A 19253-nucleotide genomic window follows, 5' to 3' on the forward strand; every position below is an offset into this window, starting at 1 on the left:
CGACCGGTAAGCTAACTTTCATGTTTACTTAGCTGTAACGGCTAACGCTAACGGCTAACGCTAACGGTAGCTGTCAGTCAAACGGGCTCGAACAGACTCCGGTCTCCTGTAGGCTACTGGGCCGGGTCTGTTCGAGCCTGTTTGAACTCATCCCCTCCGGCAAATCGCACCATATTGCAGAGCAGTTTGACTGACAGTGAGAGGAGAAACGTAGCCATTTCGGCGTGCGTTTTGAAGCCGTTAAACTCCTTCATTGCAGTCCATTGACTCCATGCTTGGCCTATGCTGACCCTCGACTTTGCCCTTCTCTGGTCACTCAGCTGCTGAGATAAATAACGCCGTCTTCTCTGAGGCTCCCAAACAGCTACATTGGCAAACTCCATCTCACCCAGTGCCAGCCTACAGTAGCTGCGCCGGAGCAACTGGCAACCCGCAATTTACAGCCACTATTGGCTGGTAAAATGTAAACAGAACGTCATTGTCGAGCCCGTCAAAAATTTTAAAAAATATTAATTTAGACAAAAAAATTTTTTTTTATGGAAAAGCAATACTTTCATTCTGTACCCCTCAAAACGCCCCGTGGATGTATTATTTTTTTAAAAATATTGCTTTTAATAAAAATTCTACATATTCAACCTTTAAGTGTGTAGTTTCCGTGTTCAAGCGACTGTCTGCTCGACACTCAGAACTTGGACATTGGAGCTACTGCTGTTCGGTGTACAGTTTGAGGAGTTTCAGCTCGGAGCTCCTGGCGAAGCTGCACTGTATTTTAGCTTAGCCTAGCTACTAAGCTAACTCGGAGTGTGTGTTAGCATTCGCTATCAAAGTGAACGGACTTAGCCGTGAGGAGCTAAACCAGCTACTGACATTGGCTGTGCCTTGTGGTCTCAACGCGGGAGCAAAGGATTCGGCTCGGCCGCTGCCAGTGTGTGTGACTCGTCGTCGTCGTCTTCGTTGGTGGACATCGTCCCGGGCTGCGAGGGAGAACCCATTGCCTGTTCACCTGCCTGTTTTCAGTCTACCTGCAGTGTCGCCTTCAGGACTTACGCCAGGTTCAGACAGGACGCGGAAGCGCCCCGATCGGCTGCGAAGCGCAGAGGAGCGGAGTCATTTTCGTTTCGGCGCCCATGTTATCCGATGGCGTCGTTCAGATAGCAAGCGCCGCGGCGCTCTGCCCTGCTGCCGGTGCGCGCCGTGCAGCGATCGTTTCGGCGTCTGGTCTAATTTTTTCGCCTGCCGCGGCTGAATGTGTCAAGCCGGGCAGGAAGTCAAACAAAGCAACAACGAGAAATCCTGTCAATTTTCAAAATGAAACACTTTTCAAAATAAAACTATTTTCGATAATTAAACACCCCGATTGACAGAAAACTACTCATTACCATGAAGTGGACATACATGTACAGTCGTCAGAAAAACATGGCGTTGTGATTTTATGCGGTTATTTGCTTTCCTATGGTGAAAAAACAGCTCCAAGTGTGACGACAGAACAGCTGAGGAGCAGAGCCGTTTGCCGACCGGCGCGTGTCCGGTGTGAACAGAAGGGCTGCGGCTCGCGCGAGAATTTCCGAGCGCGGCGCTTCGGGGCGCTTCGGCGTCCTGTCTGAACCTGGCGTTATGCTGCCTTCATGTGCTATGGTACACATGGTATTTTCCACTTGTGATCTGGTATTTACCAGTGCGTTGTGTTCATGTGCTTTTGTTGTTGTACAGAGAAAATAAGCTCCTATTGACATCTGCTAGCATCTGCTCTGGGGAGGTAAAACCAAACCATAACGGTATTTTAAAAACTGACAACGAGTGTTAACGCATCATATTACAATTGTCAATGGAGCAACACTTTATAGGCTCCAAAAACTATCCACTAACAGTAGCAAAACACGTTTAGTAGTGTACATTGCTTACCATTCACAAATCTTTCGTTGCTCGCCGCCATGTTGAAAAGGTGACAGGTTATCTCATCTCGGCAACTCGGGCATCAAAAAATTCTACGAGTTGCCCAGTGGAAAATACCACATGAGAGGGTGTTCATGTGCACTTTTTAAATACCACAGCACATGAAGGCAGCATTGGACCTGGTAAAGGTTGTTCTTTGGATTGGAGGTAACATTTTTCCTTTATTGTTCCTGGATCATTGGGATTAAAGTTGGATTTTCCTCGCACTCAAAAGTCACCATATCAGGCCTGCAACGGGGTTATTTTGTTTGCCGGCTGTGTGTATGTTAGGGATGGGCATTTCGAGTAATTTTCTAACCGAGTACCCGAACCTGGTCCTAATCGAGTAACCGAGTAATAAAATATATGACTCATAAATGCGCTCTGTCCATCAGACAGCGCATTGCTGACACACAGCGTCGTCAGACAAAATATCAGGTGGTTAATAAGAGTAGATTGGAGTTTAAGATGCACATATGAGTTTATGACTGGGAAAAAAAAAAGTTTCCCCTCTGGACGGAGCGCATTTATACCCCGGGATTTTTTTTTTTTTTTTTTCAGTAATTAGCGGTGCTTATGCTTTCGTGTTTCTTGAACCTTAAGTGGTTTCGCATCGAACTCGTTGAGTGGTTGTAAGCCAGTTTAAGGTTACAAATGCGGTTACATGCTGCTATTCCGACATGCCGCTATTTAGACAGTGACCTGTAATTGTCGGAATAGCGGCATTAAAGTTACTTTTCAAGCGTCCCACTATTTCGACATTGTTTTTTGCCATTGTCGGAGACTTGTCAGAATAGCGGCATGTCTAAAGAGAGACATGTCGGAATAGCAGGCGGACCCCGAAATATTGCATACATGTTAATTTACGCATTATTTATTAGGATTTACGGGAGATTTCCTGATAGTAGTGATCACACACGGCAACAGAGCAACCATCTTGATGTAAATAAACGATCTTTGGCAGATCATGTTTTCCCATTGGATTTTAGCCCGTCATGTGACGGCACACGGGTCCCTATTGGACAGGCTTGACTGCTCGGCTTCTGGGTAAGCTAACGTTACAAACACACCGGTGGGGTCGGTGTAAAGGCTGAAATAGACGAGAAACAGAGCGACTATACACCCGGCATCGCCGACAATGAAATAATCCTAGGTTAACCGGTTAATAATTCGTAACCGATTAGCAGATTGTCTACTCGGGTACCCGAGTATCCGAGTAACCGTGCACATCCCTAGTGTATGTGTGTGTGAGTGTGGGCCCACTGCTTTGTGTTTGAGCGTATTATTGCAACTTAAAGGAGTATCTTGAAACTTAAAGGAGTGTTCCATATATTTTTGGGGAAGTTAAAAGTGTTCTATTTAACTAGAACGGTAGTTTTGGTAATTTTGGTGCTAAGCTAAATTTGGTTAATTTTATACCTGACAGTGAATCAGATCTTTCATGATCTAGTCTAAGTGTTGTGATAACAAAAAGAAACAACAGAGAATTTACTTTTAAACATATTTTCACTTAAAATGTATTTGTGTTTTGTTTGAATGCATTTACTTGAAGTAAATCATTGATTTGTTATTTTCTCTAAAATAGAGTCTTGTGATATTTCTTTTGCCAGAGTTAAAAGAGAGCATAGTTATCGCCTATTAGATGAGTTATCATTGAAATAGTGTTATTTAGGGTATCTGGAAAGTGTTAAAGCTACACAAAACCACTCAAAGTCACTATATTTTAGGTTTTAGGAGACGGACACTGAGGTAAAAAACATTCTATTTAAGGTCCTATGGTAAAAAGGTGAATTCATCTAGGTCTATCAGTTGAGTGAGTATTGAAAAACGAGGTCCAAATTGCTTGTGAACAGTTACTTAAAAAATAGGGTTAAAAATATAATAGATGAACCCAGAAGCCTGCCCTTAGTAAAAGGTCTATTGAGGGGAGTGCTACACTGGTTTCACACCCACAACTATTCCTGTCAGAATATCAACTAGATCAATAACCTCTGTGTTTGATAGAACTCATGGTTCCAGAAACAGATACATTTCTTACCCCTCCTGCTGGTCACCATTAAGCCAAACACATAATATCCCGGTTTTAATTAGGGAAAGATCCAAGAAGGGAAGATACATGAAAATTGCACGTGTTTCCCCTCAGTTACCTCTGCAAACTTAATCCTGATCCCCTTGAAGCCTGGTATTGTTATGCCCTCCAATGACTCAAAACCATCACTTGGCCCTGAGTCATTCAAGAGCAGGAAAGGTCTTGGTTTACTCCACCTGAATATTAGAAGCCTGTTGAAGAATCTGGACTATGTTAAAGCTGTAGTTTTACAGGCTGATCCTGATATTCTGATTTTGAGTGAATCGTGGTTGCATAAAAGTATTACTGACTGTGATATATCCCTGGCTGGATATAGCTTATTCAGAGCTGATAGAGCTAGAAGAGGAGGTGAAGTGGCAATCAATGTTAAGGCTGGTTTAAAAGTGTCTGTTCTGGACTCTATTTAAATATCTAGCTGTTTTGAGTTTATTTCCCTGCAGGTTCACCTGGGGTCTTCATCGTTGGTGGTGATTGGTATTTACAGACCCCCATCTGCCGGTGCTAATTCTCTAGATACATTGGCAGAACTTATCTCAACGTATGTAAATTTAGAAATTATTGTTGTGGGTGATTTTAATGTGAACTGGCTGAGTGACACCTCAGATTATATGAGAGATTTATTTCTCAACTTTAATTTATCTCAACTTATCACTGAACCTACAAGACCCAATATGAAGGACCAATCAAAATCAACCTTAATTGATCTTATTTTCTCTAATAGAGTCAATAAGATAGCTGGTACTGGAGTTTTTGGGCTGGGTAGCAGTGATCATTGCCCCATAGCATGTGTGAGGAGTGCAAAAATAGAAAAGATGGGCTCTCACATAGTCACAAAGAGGAATATTAAAACTTTTGATGAGCAACTCTTCTGTAATGATGTAGCACATGTTTTTGCCAATCTTGCAGAGAACAACACTGATGCTCAGGTTGCTCTTGACTCTTTTGCCAATACCTTTATTTCTATTGTTGATAAACATGCCCCTGTCAAGAGGTTTAGAATTAAAGATAGGATTGCACCCTGGTTTAATAAGGAGCTATCAGCCTTACTCTATGAGAGGGATAAAGCCTGGTCCCGAGCAAGACGTTCAGGTGATCCTTCACACTGGTTACACTTTAGACAAATTAGGAATAAATGTACTTCAGCCCTGAAAAAATCAAAATCCAATTATTACCTGAATCTCATCACTAGCTCCTCCTCAAACCCAACATTGTTCTGGAAAGCAGTAAATATGGATAAAAATAGAAATAAAATATCTAAAATACCCCTACTAAACAATGCAATGGGTCGCACTAAATGAGTCTGAAATATGCCTTGTCTTAAACAAACACTTTGCAGAAGCTGCAACTTTATTTGATAAGGAGTATCCGGAGCTCCACCTTGATGACTCTGATTCAGGCAGCTGTACTGCTAATAATAATACTAAGTTTCCCAAGGGTCACACCTCTAGTTTCTCCTTCCACCCACTCACATGCAGTGAGGTGCTTGATGAATTATGGGCCATAAATCCTAAATGCTCTACCGGTGAAGACAATCTGGATTCCTTTTTCTTAAAACTTGCAGCACCAATCGTCACCCAGCAGACATTTTTAATCTATCCATCTCAAGTGGAAAATTTCTGATACAATGGAAATCAGCACATGTGGTCCCCTTACATAAAGGTGGAGATAGAGATAATTTGAATAACTATCGCCCTATTTCCAAATTACCTTGTCTGGCAAAAATTATGGAATCCTTGGTCAGCTCTCAACTCAAGCTTTTTATTTCAGATTACTCACTCTTAAATCCATATCAGTCTGGTTTCAGGGCTAACCATAGCACAATCTCAGCAATCACACTGGTGACAAACAACATAATTTCGGCATTAGACAGGAGGTATCACTGCACTGCTCTTTTTATAGATCTATCTAAAGCATTTGATACAGTTGATCATCATTTGCTCCTGAGAAAATTAGAGACAATGGGGTTGGATGATAATGCGTGTGCTTGGTTTCAGAGCTACTTGATTGACAGGCGTCAATGTGTTAAGCTTGGCCATACAAAATCTGATTTTTTGTCTGTTAGTGGAGGTGTACCACAAGGGTCGGTCTTAGGTCCATTGCTTTTTACTGTTTATATCAAGGATATTATTCCTTCTTTAAATGGCTGTAATGTCCATTTTTATGCGGACGACACAGTTTTATATTGTTTATCGGATTCTGTTCAGACAGCCATCAACAACTTGCAAACTGCTTTTAATTCTTTTCAGGAATTATTAATCAAACATAAACTGCTGCTTAATGCAAACAAGACAAAATACATGTTGTTTACTCGAGCCAAAAATGTTGATCACAATAGTATGCATCTTTACACCAAAACCGGCTCAGAAATTGAGAGAGTCAAGGAGTACAAATATCTTGGCATCTGGCTAGAAGAGGATTTCTCATTCAAATATCATATTAATGAACTTATCTTAAAGTTGAGGCAAAAAAATGGTTTTCTGTACAGAAACAAATCTTGCTTCCAATGCTCTCAAGAAGAGTAATAATTGAGTCAGCGTTTCTGTCTGTCATGGATTATGGTGATATCATCTATAGACATGCTGCTGCCTCAACTCTGAAACGTTTAGATTCAGTCTATCATTCAGCTCTAAGATTTATCACGGGTGATAAATATGATACTCACCACTGTGTTTTGTATGAAAAAGTTGGTTGGCCCTCTCTTGAGGAAAGGCGCAAGAGGTACTGGTTTTTATATATTTTTAAAGCTCTTTCAGGCAAATTACCATTGTATGTAGCAAATATGTTGAAATGGAACTCAGGTACTTACATGACCTGTTCGGCTGAACTACTGCTACTCAAAGTTCCTTGAGTCTGTGCGAGTATTGGCAAGACTGCTTTTTGTTATGATGCCCCTAGCTCTTGGAACGCGTTACAGCACATCCTGAGATTGGACGCGCTCCCTTCACTCACTGAGTTTAGGTACTTGGTCATGGATAACTCTGTTTCCATTTGTAACTGTTTCAGATGACTGTCTTTCTTGTTTCTTGTTAACTGTACTGTATATTGTCATGTAATCACTTCAAATGTAACCACTGTCAATATTTTAATTGGTTTGTAAACTCGACGACATTGAAAATGAGGGCAACCTCAATGTCTCTCGAGAATAAATAAAGGTTATAATAATAATAATCATAATAATAAGCATCTCCACAATAGACCGGATATTGAACAGGCATCAGATGACCATGAAGCAACTTTACAGGGTACCATTTGAGAGGAATGAGTGAAAGAGCTGCGGTACCATTATGTACATGTAAGTCAGTCACTGGTTGTCTATCATTATAACCTTTTTACAATTAAGCAGTGGTTCCCAAACTTTTTTGGCTTCAGTACCCCCTTTATCTGATGTCTGAATCCAAGTATTTGCTTTATCTGACTTAAAACTGCAGCAACTGCAGAAAACTGCATTATAATCCTTATTTTGAAGAATATGACATACGGTAAGAAGAGGGGTCAAGGAGCTGCAATTAGTGCTTCCCAAGCAGATCTATCTAATACTGTGGGTTTTACTGTAACATTTCAGTATGTCTAGTCATTGATGATTTCCCCCTCCCCTTTCTCTCAAATACCTTCTGTAGTACCTCTGCGTATACCTATCCCTAGGGGTACATGTACCCCAGGTTTGGAGCCACTGGAGCAGTGGCCAGTAGTATATTGAACTTGTGGAGGAAAACATAGAACATTCCTATGTAATTTTCTGTTACTCTAGTGTATGACTCTTCTGTATGACTGATTTGATGATTTTTTTTTTACTCTATTGTAGAGAATAATGGCATTGGAAGGAAACGAGACCCCTCACATCCTCGATTTTGTGGATGAAGCTGGCTTCAACCTGGCCAAGGGCCAAGGTGGATGTCCCAGGCCAGCGTGGGGGCAATATAACTATGTGTGCTGCCATTTCTGAGAATGGTGTGGCCACTCACATCCCCAGTCTTGGCCCATACAATACACGGAAGCTCCTCATCTTCTTGGACCGCCTTCATTCTGATTTGATCCCTGAAAATGAGAGAGGTCTCATAGGGCCTCACCTACCAAAGTATGTAATTATGTGAGACAATGTGAATTTCCACCGTGGCCCGCTCATCAGAGCCTGGTTCACTACTCATCCAAGGATGGTCATGGTGTTCCTACCACCTTACTCTCCTTTCCTCAATCCTATTGAGGAGTTTTTCTCCGCTTGGAGGTGGACAGTGTATGAGCATCAGGCTCAAAATCAGAGGTCCCGGCTCCATGCAATGGACGCTGCGTGTGATGATATTACAGGAGATCAGTGCAGGGGATGGTTGCGACATGCACGCCGTTTCTTCCCTCGTTGCATCGCAAGGGAGAATATACACTGTGATGTGGCTGAGAATCTGTGGCCAGACAGACAGCAGCGTGTGGATGGCCAGGAGGGTGAGGAGGACGGCCAGTAGGGCGAGGATGGTGGCAAGGAGAGGGAGAGTGAGGACAGCGACCAGTGAAAAACCAAGAAATGTTAGTTTTGAATCTCCAGCTTTATTTACAGCACTGTAGGCTACATATAATTAGGGTCTGGGCAGCTAACAATAAGCATTTAAATTTAAAAACTTTAAAAAATACCTACAAAATCAACAGTACATGCTACAGTTTTGAAACTTTCACCAAACTGTAGCCCCAATACTGCTGAAACTTAAGTCGACTTACATGTAAGCTCATTACAAATTATGAAGTCCATCACTCAGTTTTTTTCAAAACCTGTAAAACTTATGAAACCTATCTCCTCCCACAATTTTTGCTCAATTGTCACCAAACTTGCGAGAGAGCATCTTCAGACCATCCTCCACAAAACTTATTTCTCGGATTTCTAGAAAAATTGAGAATATTTTGGAGTCATGGGTGATGGAGTTTGGCAAATATCAGAATTTAATCTCAAAAACTGAATTTTTGAGAACATTTTGAATTCTGCTCTCATGGGAACAACTGGAGTCAATGTAAGAGTGGCATTTTTAAACATCAAATTTTCTCTTATGAAGCAAAACACTTTGAGTTAAAAACAAATCGCCAACATTTCCATGCTGTCAAGATGCAATTTATGTATTATCAGATTTTTGTTCAGGTAACAGAATTTCTGACATTTTGACCATTTTTTAAATCTGCCTTGACAACAGCTGCCTCCCTGAGTCGACAAATGAAGCTACACAGCAGGTTTCACTTCCAGCCAATTAGCTCAGTGAGTTAGGAGCTGGTGTTTGGTGTAGGGGGGTGGTGTGTTCAAGACCCAGCAAGGATGATGATGATGATGATGATGATGATGATGACGACAGATCAAAATGTCAGATGCCCTCAACATGAAACACAAGACATGTTGTCACAAGACAGTTGTCCTGATGGTGGCATCACAGCAAGTCTCTAAATTAAATAAAAACAAATAGCTTGGACTGGACCATGGACCAAAGCTAACCAAATTTTGCACAAAGGTCCAGTCTCATGCCAGATTACCTCAGCTGTAAACCCAAGCCAATAGTCCTGATGGTGGTGCTACAGCAAGCGTCTAAAGTTCAAAACTCTGAAAATTTATAACAAATCAACCATACTTGCTACAGCTTCAGAACTTTCATCAAACTGTGGCCTCAATATTGAAGAAACTTTTGTACATTTAAACCTATTAAAAATTATGAAGTACATCACTCAGTTTTTTTTTCAAAATCTGTAAAACTTCTTAAACCAAATTCCTTTCTCCTCCTTTGATTTATCACAAATTGAGCCTCAAAAACTGAATTTTTCACAGCATTTTAAATTTTTCTTTCATGTGAACGATTGGAGTCAATGCAATAATGACATAGCTAAACATCAGTTATTCACTTATGGAGCAAATCAATCATTTTTAAAATAACCAACATCTCCATGCTGCAATATGTGAATTTTCAGATTTTTGTCTTGATAACTGAATTTTTTACAGTGGTTTCAAATCTGCCTGCACAACAGTGAATGGCTTACTCAATTTGTGAAGCCACCATTGTATTGCCACTTGCCAATTAGCTCAGAGTGATAAATGACAGTCTTTGGTTCCAGAAGTTGTGGGTTCAAGCCTCAAGTGGTCCAAAATCAACATTGTTGTCAACTGTCTTGTCTTCCTATTCTCCTGTTTGTTGCTCAGAATTGCCTAAATTTTCCAAAAATAGCCCGGACCCGACCCATCGCTGCGCAGCAGCTATAATTTTCCATGTTCAGACTAAGGACTGGGCTAAGACTGAGAGGTGGACATGAGGGATATTTCAATGGTCCTCTGCCATAGTGACAAAACATCTAAACATTTTGACTTGCAGTGCTTACACAATGCCAAAGGGACAATGCATTTTGTGGGCACTGACTATTTATATGAGAAAGGAATTTAGTTTTGACACGAGTGAACTGCTTTGGGAGAGATATGAGCTTTTGCAGGTGAATCATGGTGTTGTGCTGAACCATCCAGGTTATTTTGGCAAAAGCACCAAGAGTGTTGAGAACGTCCGGTCTGTTTCGAGAAATGAGCCAAAGCAATTGAGAAGGATCTTTTGTCTTTTGGTGGCACTGACTATTTACATGGGAAAGGAATTTAGTTTTGAAGCATGAGTGAACAGTTTTGGGAGAGATATGAGCTTTTGCAAGTGAACTATCGTGTTGTGCTGAACTGTAAGACTGTTTTGCCAAATGTTTTGAGAATGTAATTTCTGTTTTAAGAAATGAGCCAAACCAATGGAGAAAAACTGTAATAAAAAAAAAAAATCTTTTTATTTTAAAAATTGGTCAGACCAAGGGATTTGGTCTATTCAACATTTAATGGATGACAATGGATGAGGCAATATATTTGACTTTACAGAATTCAGAAATAAGTATAACTTAAATTGCACCTGAAAAGAATATAATGATGTAGTTAATGCAATACCACAAGCTCTTGTAGCTACAATCAAAGGATATTTTCTTTATGAATCAACAGTACCTCGACTGTACCCTTTATTTATTCAAGACTGTCTTCTCAGATAAATGTAGCAAAAACAAGTTTCTAAGATCCTTACTCTCTAAAGAATGTTTCCCTTCCCCCTTAAAAAGAGAATTTATGTTTTAAAGATATTCTACTGATGCTTCTACCTCTAAGAGAATTAGATGCGACTATATGAAATTCTCTATTCCACCTGAAGTGAAGAAGTGCACTTTAAAACAATGAATGAGATCTACCCATGCAAAGAACATGCACCTTAAGTTTAATATTGATTTAAATGAATGTACATTCTGTAAAATGGAATTGAAACTCAGGAACATCTTTTCTTTTCTTGTAACGTTTCTGATTTGTTTTGGAAAAAACTTAATCAATGGATCTCAGAACACAGTCTGTCTCTGTCAGCTTTAACCTATAATAATATTAGATTTGGTTTTATTTTGGAGGACTCAAAATTTGAATTTCTGATAAACAATCTGATAATACATTTCCTGTTTTTTTTTAAAAGAGCTTTCTATATTTTTTGACTCCTTAAGTTATTAAATCTAAAAAGGCACAGTGTCTGTATGAGCATTTGTCAGTTTTGTTGTCTTAATCAGATCCCTTAAAATTAAAATTATAATTGATTGATTTTTTTTCTTCTTTTTTTTTCTTGTTTTTTCCCTTCCTATGGCTTTCTTTAGACTTTAGACTTTAGACTTTTATTTATCCCACATTGGGGAAATTTACTTGTTACGGCAGCAGGTAGAACAGACATACAATAAATACACCAGCAGGTAGACAGACATCCAATACGTACAGGGGACATAAAAACAAGTAGACTTAAAATACTAAAAATACTAAAAAAGATTTAAATAAGAGACAGAAAATATAAATGTGTAGAAAAATAAAATAAAATAAAAATAAAATAAAAGGTATTAACAAGGTATTATTGCACACGGTAATTACACAGTAATTACACAGAATGGCGGAGGTAGAAGTGGTAGTAGTGCAAGATATGGTGGTGTTAAGGTGCTTATGGTGCTACATTAAGAGTTTGTGGTGTTTTTTCTTTTGTTATATTGTACTTAACCGTTTTCGCTCAGTCACAAAGTGAGTTTGTGCTGGAAATTATTCTGCTTGTAAGATTTGTTTTCACTAATAAAGTTTAAGAAAAAAAAAGACCCAAAAAAAGTACCCATGGACCGCCGCTGATCGATTCTGCGCAGGAAAGGCTCATCTTGAACGACCCTATTATTTGCATGACATTAAGCAAATGCGGACGTACGAAGCAATGAATCCTCTTGGTTTCCTCGTGTCCCTCTGTAGGTGCGTCATGTCGTCCCGTCTGTCTCCCATTCGCTCCGACAGATTCACAATCTCAGACATGGTTCCGTGAACCGACACATGGCAGCTAGCATCCATGAACCAAAAAAACAACTTACCAAAAACTGACTATGCCTAAACAGCAGCTTTGTTTCTTTCTAAATGATTCCAACTACTGCATTATCAACAGCTAGCAACTGGTTGTCAGTCTCTGTCAGGGGGAGAGGCGTATTGCAACCCCCTTCGGTTTGATTTCCTCCAATACTTTGCTCCTTTTAATAATCACTTTTAAGTTTTCGCCTCTTCTGAAAGACGCTCAACATGGTTATCCAAGGTTTCCAAGAGTACATTGAAAAGCACTGCCCCAGCGCTGTGGTGTCGGTGGAACTCCAGAAGCTGGCCCGGGGGAGTATGGTTGGAGGTGGCCGGCAGAGACCGCCTCAGAGTCCGTTAAGACTGCTGGTGGATGCTGAGAACTGTCTTCACCGGCTCTACGGAGACTTCTACACCGATTGGATCAGCGGGGGCCAGGGGAACCACATGCCGGGCTACCTGGCCGCCCTGTCTAAGGCCTGCTTCAAAGGCAACATTGAGCTCCTGGTGTGCTTCAATGGCGCCCTGGAGAAAGGCCGTCTTCACGAGTGGGTCAAGCGACAGGTGAACGAGAGGCAGACAGCCCAGCAGATCATCAGCCACCTCCAGAACAAGGGTTCCCTGCTGCCCAAAGTCTGGTTCCTTCCTCCTGTGTGCATGGTCCACTGCATCCGACTGGCGCTCCTCAGGTTTCGCATTGGGGTGAGTGGAAACAAGGCCTGGCAGTGCCTGTTGAACACAGCCACTCTGGACCTACCGCTGGCTCAGTACATTAGCAGGCTCTTTGGTTCACCTGTTAGCTGCTCACATGTCATCTTCACCCATGATAAAAGCTGCCAGGCCAAGTTTATTAGTGTGCAGTATGGACAGATCCTCATTAAATACAGTTTTTTTGGCAATATACTAAAAAATGTTTTTTGCAAATTGTCATATACTCTTTTATAAAAATGATCCCAACAAGGTCCATGCAGTGTGGTTGGCAGATATTAAGGTTCACTGACTAAGAGCAGCTCAAACAAACCTGCTTTTTAAATCCTGCCTCTGTATTCTTTTGTTTTGTTTTGTATTCTTAAGTGTCTAATACACCATGTCTGTGTAAGAGGTTTATTTTGAGGCATTAGCATCTGAAGACTATTTCTTCTCCGGCCACTCCTCAGGTTGTCCAGAGCATTCAGGACCACCACCAGGAGGTGATAGCCTTATGCAGGGAAAACGGATTCCATGGCCTGGTGGCCTACGACTCGGACTACGCTCTGTTCAACATCCCGTACTACTTCAGTGATAATGTCCTCAAACTGAGCCGCAACAGCAAAAGCCTCACCACTAGCCAGTACCTGATGCACAAAGTGGATGGCAGCTCAATCTGAACCCAAGTCGCTTTCTCATTTTTGCTGCACTTTTAGGTTGGTATAATACTACTGGATAGTGTAAGTGGCTCTGATGGTTTAGGTGACTAACTTAACAATGTTGTCTTGTGTTTTACAGGAAACCTCATACTGCCAGATGAAGACTTGGCTGCCTTTCACTGGAGCTTACTTGGTCCTGAGCATCCACTAGCATCTTTGAAGGTAAAGGATGTAATGATAATTTCTTTATTTAAAAAGAGGATTGGTAATAGAAGTGGGTTGTAAATGTTGTTAGTGAATGACAGTTTGAGTGGAACAGTGGTTCAGCATATACTGAGCTGGAATACTTTTGACACAGGTTAGTGCTTTGCTCCCAGAGATGGAGACTCGAGTTTGCGACTTGAAACTTGAGATTTGGGACTTGTGAACAATCTTTATTTTTTATTTTTTGGCGCATTAACATTAAGCAAATGTCTGAAGAGCGGAATGTCATTCCCTCATGCGTAACCTTATGCATCTGGTGCGCACTGATGTCCACAAAACACTATGTCGACGAGCACAAGAACTGCTGCAGTGCTCCCCTTTGTCATAGGCTTTGCCTATAGGAACTACACACAAGGTGCAAACTAAAGAATCGCCAAATGAAACTTTTGTGGAATGAATATAAAGGATGCTGGATCGACCACATCAAACTTTATTAGGTACCTGAAGACACAGCCGGATAGGTCAGTCATTTGGTTGAAAGTTAACCTCAGCGCCTGTGGACGGTTAGTGAACATGTTTAGCTCAGCAGCAACAGCAAGCATGGGGTCAGCAAGTTCAGAATTTTTCTTCACTAATTTAAACACTGAAACATGTCCAGCCAATAAATAAATTACTAATAATTGATGCTCTATCAGAGAAAAGTAAACTGCAGTGTCTTTTTACATTTCAAATTGGTTTAATTGTAAGTGACTTGAACCAATGCTGCTACACATGAAGTACAGTGTGCTACTTACATGTAAACCTTGAACTGATGGCAAGCAAAAATCTTAGAGAAAAGCATTTTGGTGGGTTTCATTCCAAAACACAAACATTTCTTTCAGGAATAAAGGTCAGGTCAGCTGATGTTTACTGTTAAACAACACAGACAATTGTATCCACAAAAATGTTCTGTTCTATAGGAAAAGGACTTAAAGCTTGGGTAGGTAATTCTGTTGAAAAGCATTTTCTATCATATTTGTATAACATTTCTTAACATCCTGACAGCATTCAAAATATAAAAAGATTTTTTTTTAAAAAAGAGAAAAAAATCCATGGTCTCTGGCAGCAACAGAGCTGTAAAAACTTCATCCAATCAATTTTATCGGCCTGTCAATTTTGTATGGACAGACTATGTGTCAATCAATCTGCCCTTACCTGACCACCCTGCCCACCCTGTACTGACTCACTCATTGCACGTGACCGGGATCTACACTGGAGCTATGGCGGACTGTTTACGACAAGAATGGCAGAGAAACTACAGCCACACTTCTGATCACCAGCGGTACCAAAGAAAGAAAAGAAAGACTGAACTTGAGAAGGCTACCAAAAAAAGAAGTTAGAAGGCGCAAGAAGTAAAACGAGAGTCAACATCGGAGTGACTTTTCAGCGATGTCGACAACCGAAGGAGTCAAAGGGCCTGAACACGGCAACATCGCCATGGTACACCATGGTAGCTGTGTCTCTGTGTCGCCATGGTAGCTGTGTCTCTGTTGGACAGGTAATGAGCTGGTTTGTTTTTGTTGGGGAAATGTATCATTACTCTGCATTATGTAGTCAACGTAGCTAACGTGAGCTCCTTATGTTGCTGTCGTATGTATTCACCCAACACTGTTAGCAGTTTGTCGCTAATGTTAGCTAGCTAGCTAGCTTAAATAGCAGACTACTGCTGTATGAGACATATTTACTTGTAACATCACCGTTTACACACAGGCCAACGTTTACACATACTGTGGATCTAATCCATATAGCAGTGTTTACACATGCACTGCTATCCTGGGCTCTACGGACATTAGCCAGACGAGCTGTATGTGAGAGGCGGACTAATTCTTGTGTGCTACACGTGTGAATGGCCAAGTCCACTGTTCGGAAGTCCAAAGATTACATATATCTGTGAATATAGTCTGTGTTGTATTTGTGAACCGGTGTTGTTAGATGGTACACTCATTCATATAGTCTTTGAACTGGACGTTTTAAAATGTGCTGATGTTGCCTATTTCTGTGTCCTATAGTTATGAGAAGGACGCATCAACTTCAAACCTTGAAGCATCAGTTCACAGCAGAACCATGCCCTGATGTTTCTACTACTTCTGCTGAGTCTCTCTCTGACAGGAGAGTGTAACTTGATGCTGATAGCAACATGGATCAGACCACTGTTATTCATGTAATATGTGTCTTTGATGGATACATTTCATAGATACATTTGTCCTTTTCATATCAAGTTGGTTTGCTTTATGTGCATGAATATGCTCCTTAGCAGGGATACAATACGAAAAGGAATGGCATCATCTCATTAGCTGCACCAGGAAAATGATAGTAAGACATTTTATAAAAGAAAATAGACTTCGCATTTCAATTCATGATCTGACTGTCAGCTGACCACAGTAGAATGTGGGAAACACAGAATGCACCTGACAATCCCTATAAATAATCGCTCGCCACCCATCACATAAGCTTCCCATAACCAACTTAACTCCAGACATTTTTTACATAGCAATAGTCCTGTGTTGTCTTTGAGAGACTCAGTTACATTTTTATACCCCATAAACACATTTAGATGTAACTTTATGTCCTGTAAACACATTTAGTTCTCCATCCTTATCCAGTTTTCTGTAATTATTATTGCAGAGATGATGGAACTCCTTTCTCTTAGGCCAGGGACTCCAAGGTGTACAATAAAAAGTCCAGCAAGTAGAGCTTGTACACACTTCTGTCAAAATGCATAGAAAAAATAATGAGAATGTTAAACTATGTAAATTACTCTGAAAGTGACATTTTGCTAACCCCCCAAAAAGTAGAATTGGTAAACATGAAATGACTAGGGGCTAAGAAGAGGCTATCCCTGCCTGATGAGGCTGTGACCTTCGCGGCTAACTACCAGCAGAGACCAGACTCGGAGACCAACTAGCCTAGACACTAAATCCATGCTAACTGTGCTTCCTGGCCTTTTCAAGGCTGGATTCACACCGTTTTGCCGCTGATTGATGAACTTTTGGGGGCCTTCTGAGCCTCTGGGATCACAACTCTGTAAAGGCACAATTTCCTCTCACTCTATCTTGCCAAGACAAGCCATGATGGGACTGCTTTGGACGGAGATAACCAGCAGGCTAGATGACTGCCGCCCAGTAGATTACATTGTACGACTATAAGGACCAAAACATTGAGGATTGAACAATGGAACAGGGTGGGAGAGCCAGATTTATGTACCTTGGCAAACTTCTTTATTTCTGCTTCTTTTCTCTTCTTCTCAGTTTTTTGCTTTTGTGCACTTAATTATTTTCTCCATTTATTGCTCAAATTCTAGGACTGCTCTGCTCACTTTTGATGTTGAATCCTGCGCCATGACTGGTGTCACTAATGAGGGGGAAAATGTCGGGCAGACAGTGAGGATTATCTCATTAAACACTGATGGGTTGAATGTTTAAAATCTAAACATGGATGTAATGCTCCTTCAGGAGACACATTTATGTACCACGGATCATCGAAAACTGAATAGGCCCTGGATCGGACAGATTTTCCACTCAAATTTAATTTGAAAATGAGGGGTACTGCGATACTGATAAGATCAAGAACAAACTTTATGCCCAATAACATAAGTACAGATTCGCACGGCCGCTATATTATCGTTTCTGGCACACTTTACCATAAGCCAATTATCTTGGCATCTGTTTATTCTCCCCTTGGGTACAGCGACTTTTGTGAAATCACTCTTGTTTTCTATTTCAAACTTAAACTCTCACGTACTGATTTTTGGTGGAGCGTCATGGACCCACTTTTGGACAGATCTAGCTCGAGACCTATTTCTCCCTCAAAAATGAAAAAAGAGTTTCGAAAGAAGTACATGTGAAGTAGTATAGAAAATTAACAAAAGTGAATTTTCAACATTTAATAGAATATATGTAGACATAATGCTTTATAAACTCTGAATCTATGTTAGCCTAAATAAATAGGACTAAGTCGTTTGGGTCATCACTGTCAGACAGTAATGACGGGATAAAAGTATTTAATAAAAAAAGTACAAATTCAGGAGGTTGCACCAAAATATTGCATGATTGCTGAGACCTTGTTACATCAACATATAACTTTAGATTTCTTAGTACTTAAATGTTTTTCTTTTCAAAATTAAAACCTGTTTTATCCAAATTCTCAAGAATCAGTGAGGTGTCACTCCGTATGGCTCACTCTCCCTCAGACAACTCATATTTGTAATAACCATTTATTCTTGCCTGCTAAAATTGACCCTCAATTTACGTCCTTTGAGAGGAATGGTCTCCGCCATCTGAGAGATATGTATAAAGGTGGTGTATTTGCTAGCTTTGAACAATTCCACCTAACCTTCAACATGAAAAGCTCAGTTTTAGCTCAGACTCACTCCTCTCCATTTCCTCAAATTCCACCTCCAAGTGGCATTGATATGCTTCTCAAACCTGAAACTCTGTTTGTTTGTTAACAAAACTAGGGCCAGCTGGGAGAAAGAACTGCAAATCACTCTGTTGGATGACTTCTGGGAGAGATTAGATGGCAGATTAGATGAGGGAATCAATAGATACACTATATTGCCAAAAGTATTCACTCACCCATCCAAATAATTGAAATCAGGTGTTCCAATCACTTCCTAGGCCACAGGTGTATAAAATCAAGCACCAAGGCATGCAGACTGTTTCTACAAACATTTGTGAAAGAATGGATCACTCTCAGGAGCTCAGTGAATTCCAATGTGGTACTGTGATAGGATGCCACCTGTGCAACAAGTCCAGTCCTGAAATTTCCTCGCTCCTAAATATTCCACAGTCAGCTGTCAGTGGTATTATAACAAAGTGGAAGCGATTGGGAATGACAGCAACTCAGCCACGAAGTGGTAGGCCATGTAAAATGATGGAGCGGGGTCAGCGGATGCTGAGGAGCATAGTGCGCAGCTGCTGCATCCAAGCCATACATCACCAAGTGCAATGCAAAGCGTCAGATGCAGTGGTGTAAAGCACGCCGCCACTGGACTCTAGAGCAGTGGAGACGCGTGCTCTGGAGTGACAAATCGCGCTTCACCATCTGGCGATCTGATGGACGAGTCTGGGTTTGGCGGTTGCCAGGAGAACGGTACTTGTCTGACTGCAATGTGCCAAGTTTATAGTTTGGTGGAGGGGGGATTATGGTGTGGGGTTGTTTTTCAGGAGCTGGGCTTGGCCCCTTAGTTCCTGTGAAAGGAACTCCGAATGCTTCAGCATACCAAGAGATTTTGGACAATTCCATGCTCCCAACTTTGTGGGAACAGTTT

The 19253-nt window shown here is 40.9% G+C and overlaps 1 protein-coding gene across 1 annotated transcript in view; it reads left to right on the forward strand.

The window, feature by feature from the left end:
* Nucleotides 1-646: 646 nt before the first annotated feature.
* The window catches only part of LOC311253364 (constitutive coactivator of PPAR-gamma-like protein 1), a 44245-nt gene continuing 25638 nt past the window's right edge, over nucleotides 647-19253 (forward strand). Inside the window, 5 exon segments of the mRNA XM_084347277.1 lie at nucleotides 647-7313; nucleotides 7824-13097; nucleotides 13553-13745; nucleotides 13748-13798; nucleotides 13881-13963. Of these exon segments, the coding sequence (XP_084203403.1) occupies nucleotides 12624-13097; nucleotides 13553-13745; nucleotides 13748-13798; nucleotides 13881-13963 (801 nt within the window). The 5' untranslated portion in view covers nucleotides 647-7313; nucleotides 7824-12623.

Source organism: Pagrus pagrus, assembly GCF_965226575.1.
Source record: "Pagrus pagrus genome assembly, chromosome: 3".
In the NCBI taxonomy this organism is placed as follows: domain Eukaryota; kingdom Metazoa; phylum Chordata; class Actinopteri; order Spariformes; family Sparidae; genus Pagrus; species Pagrus pagrus.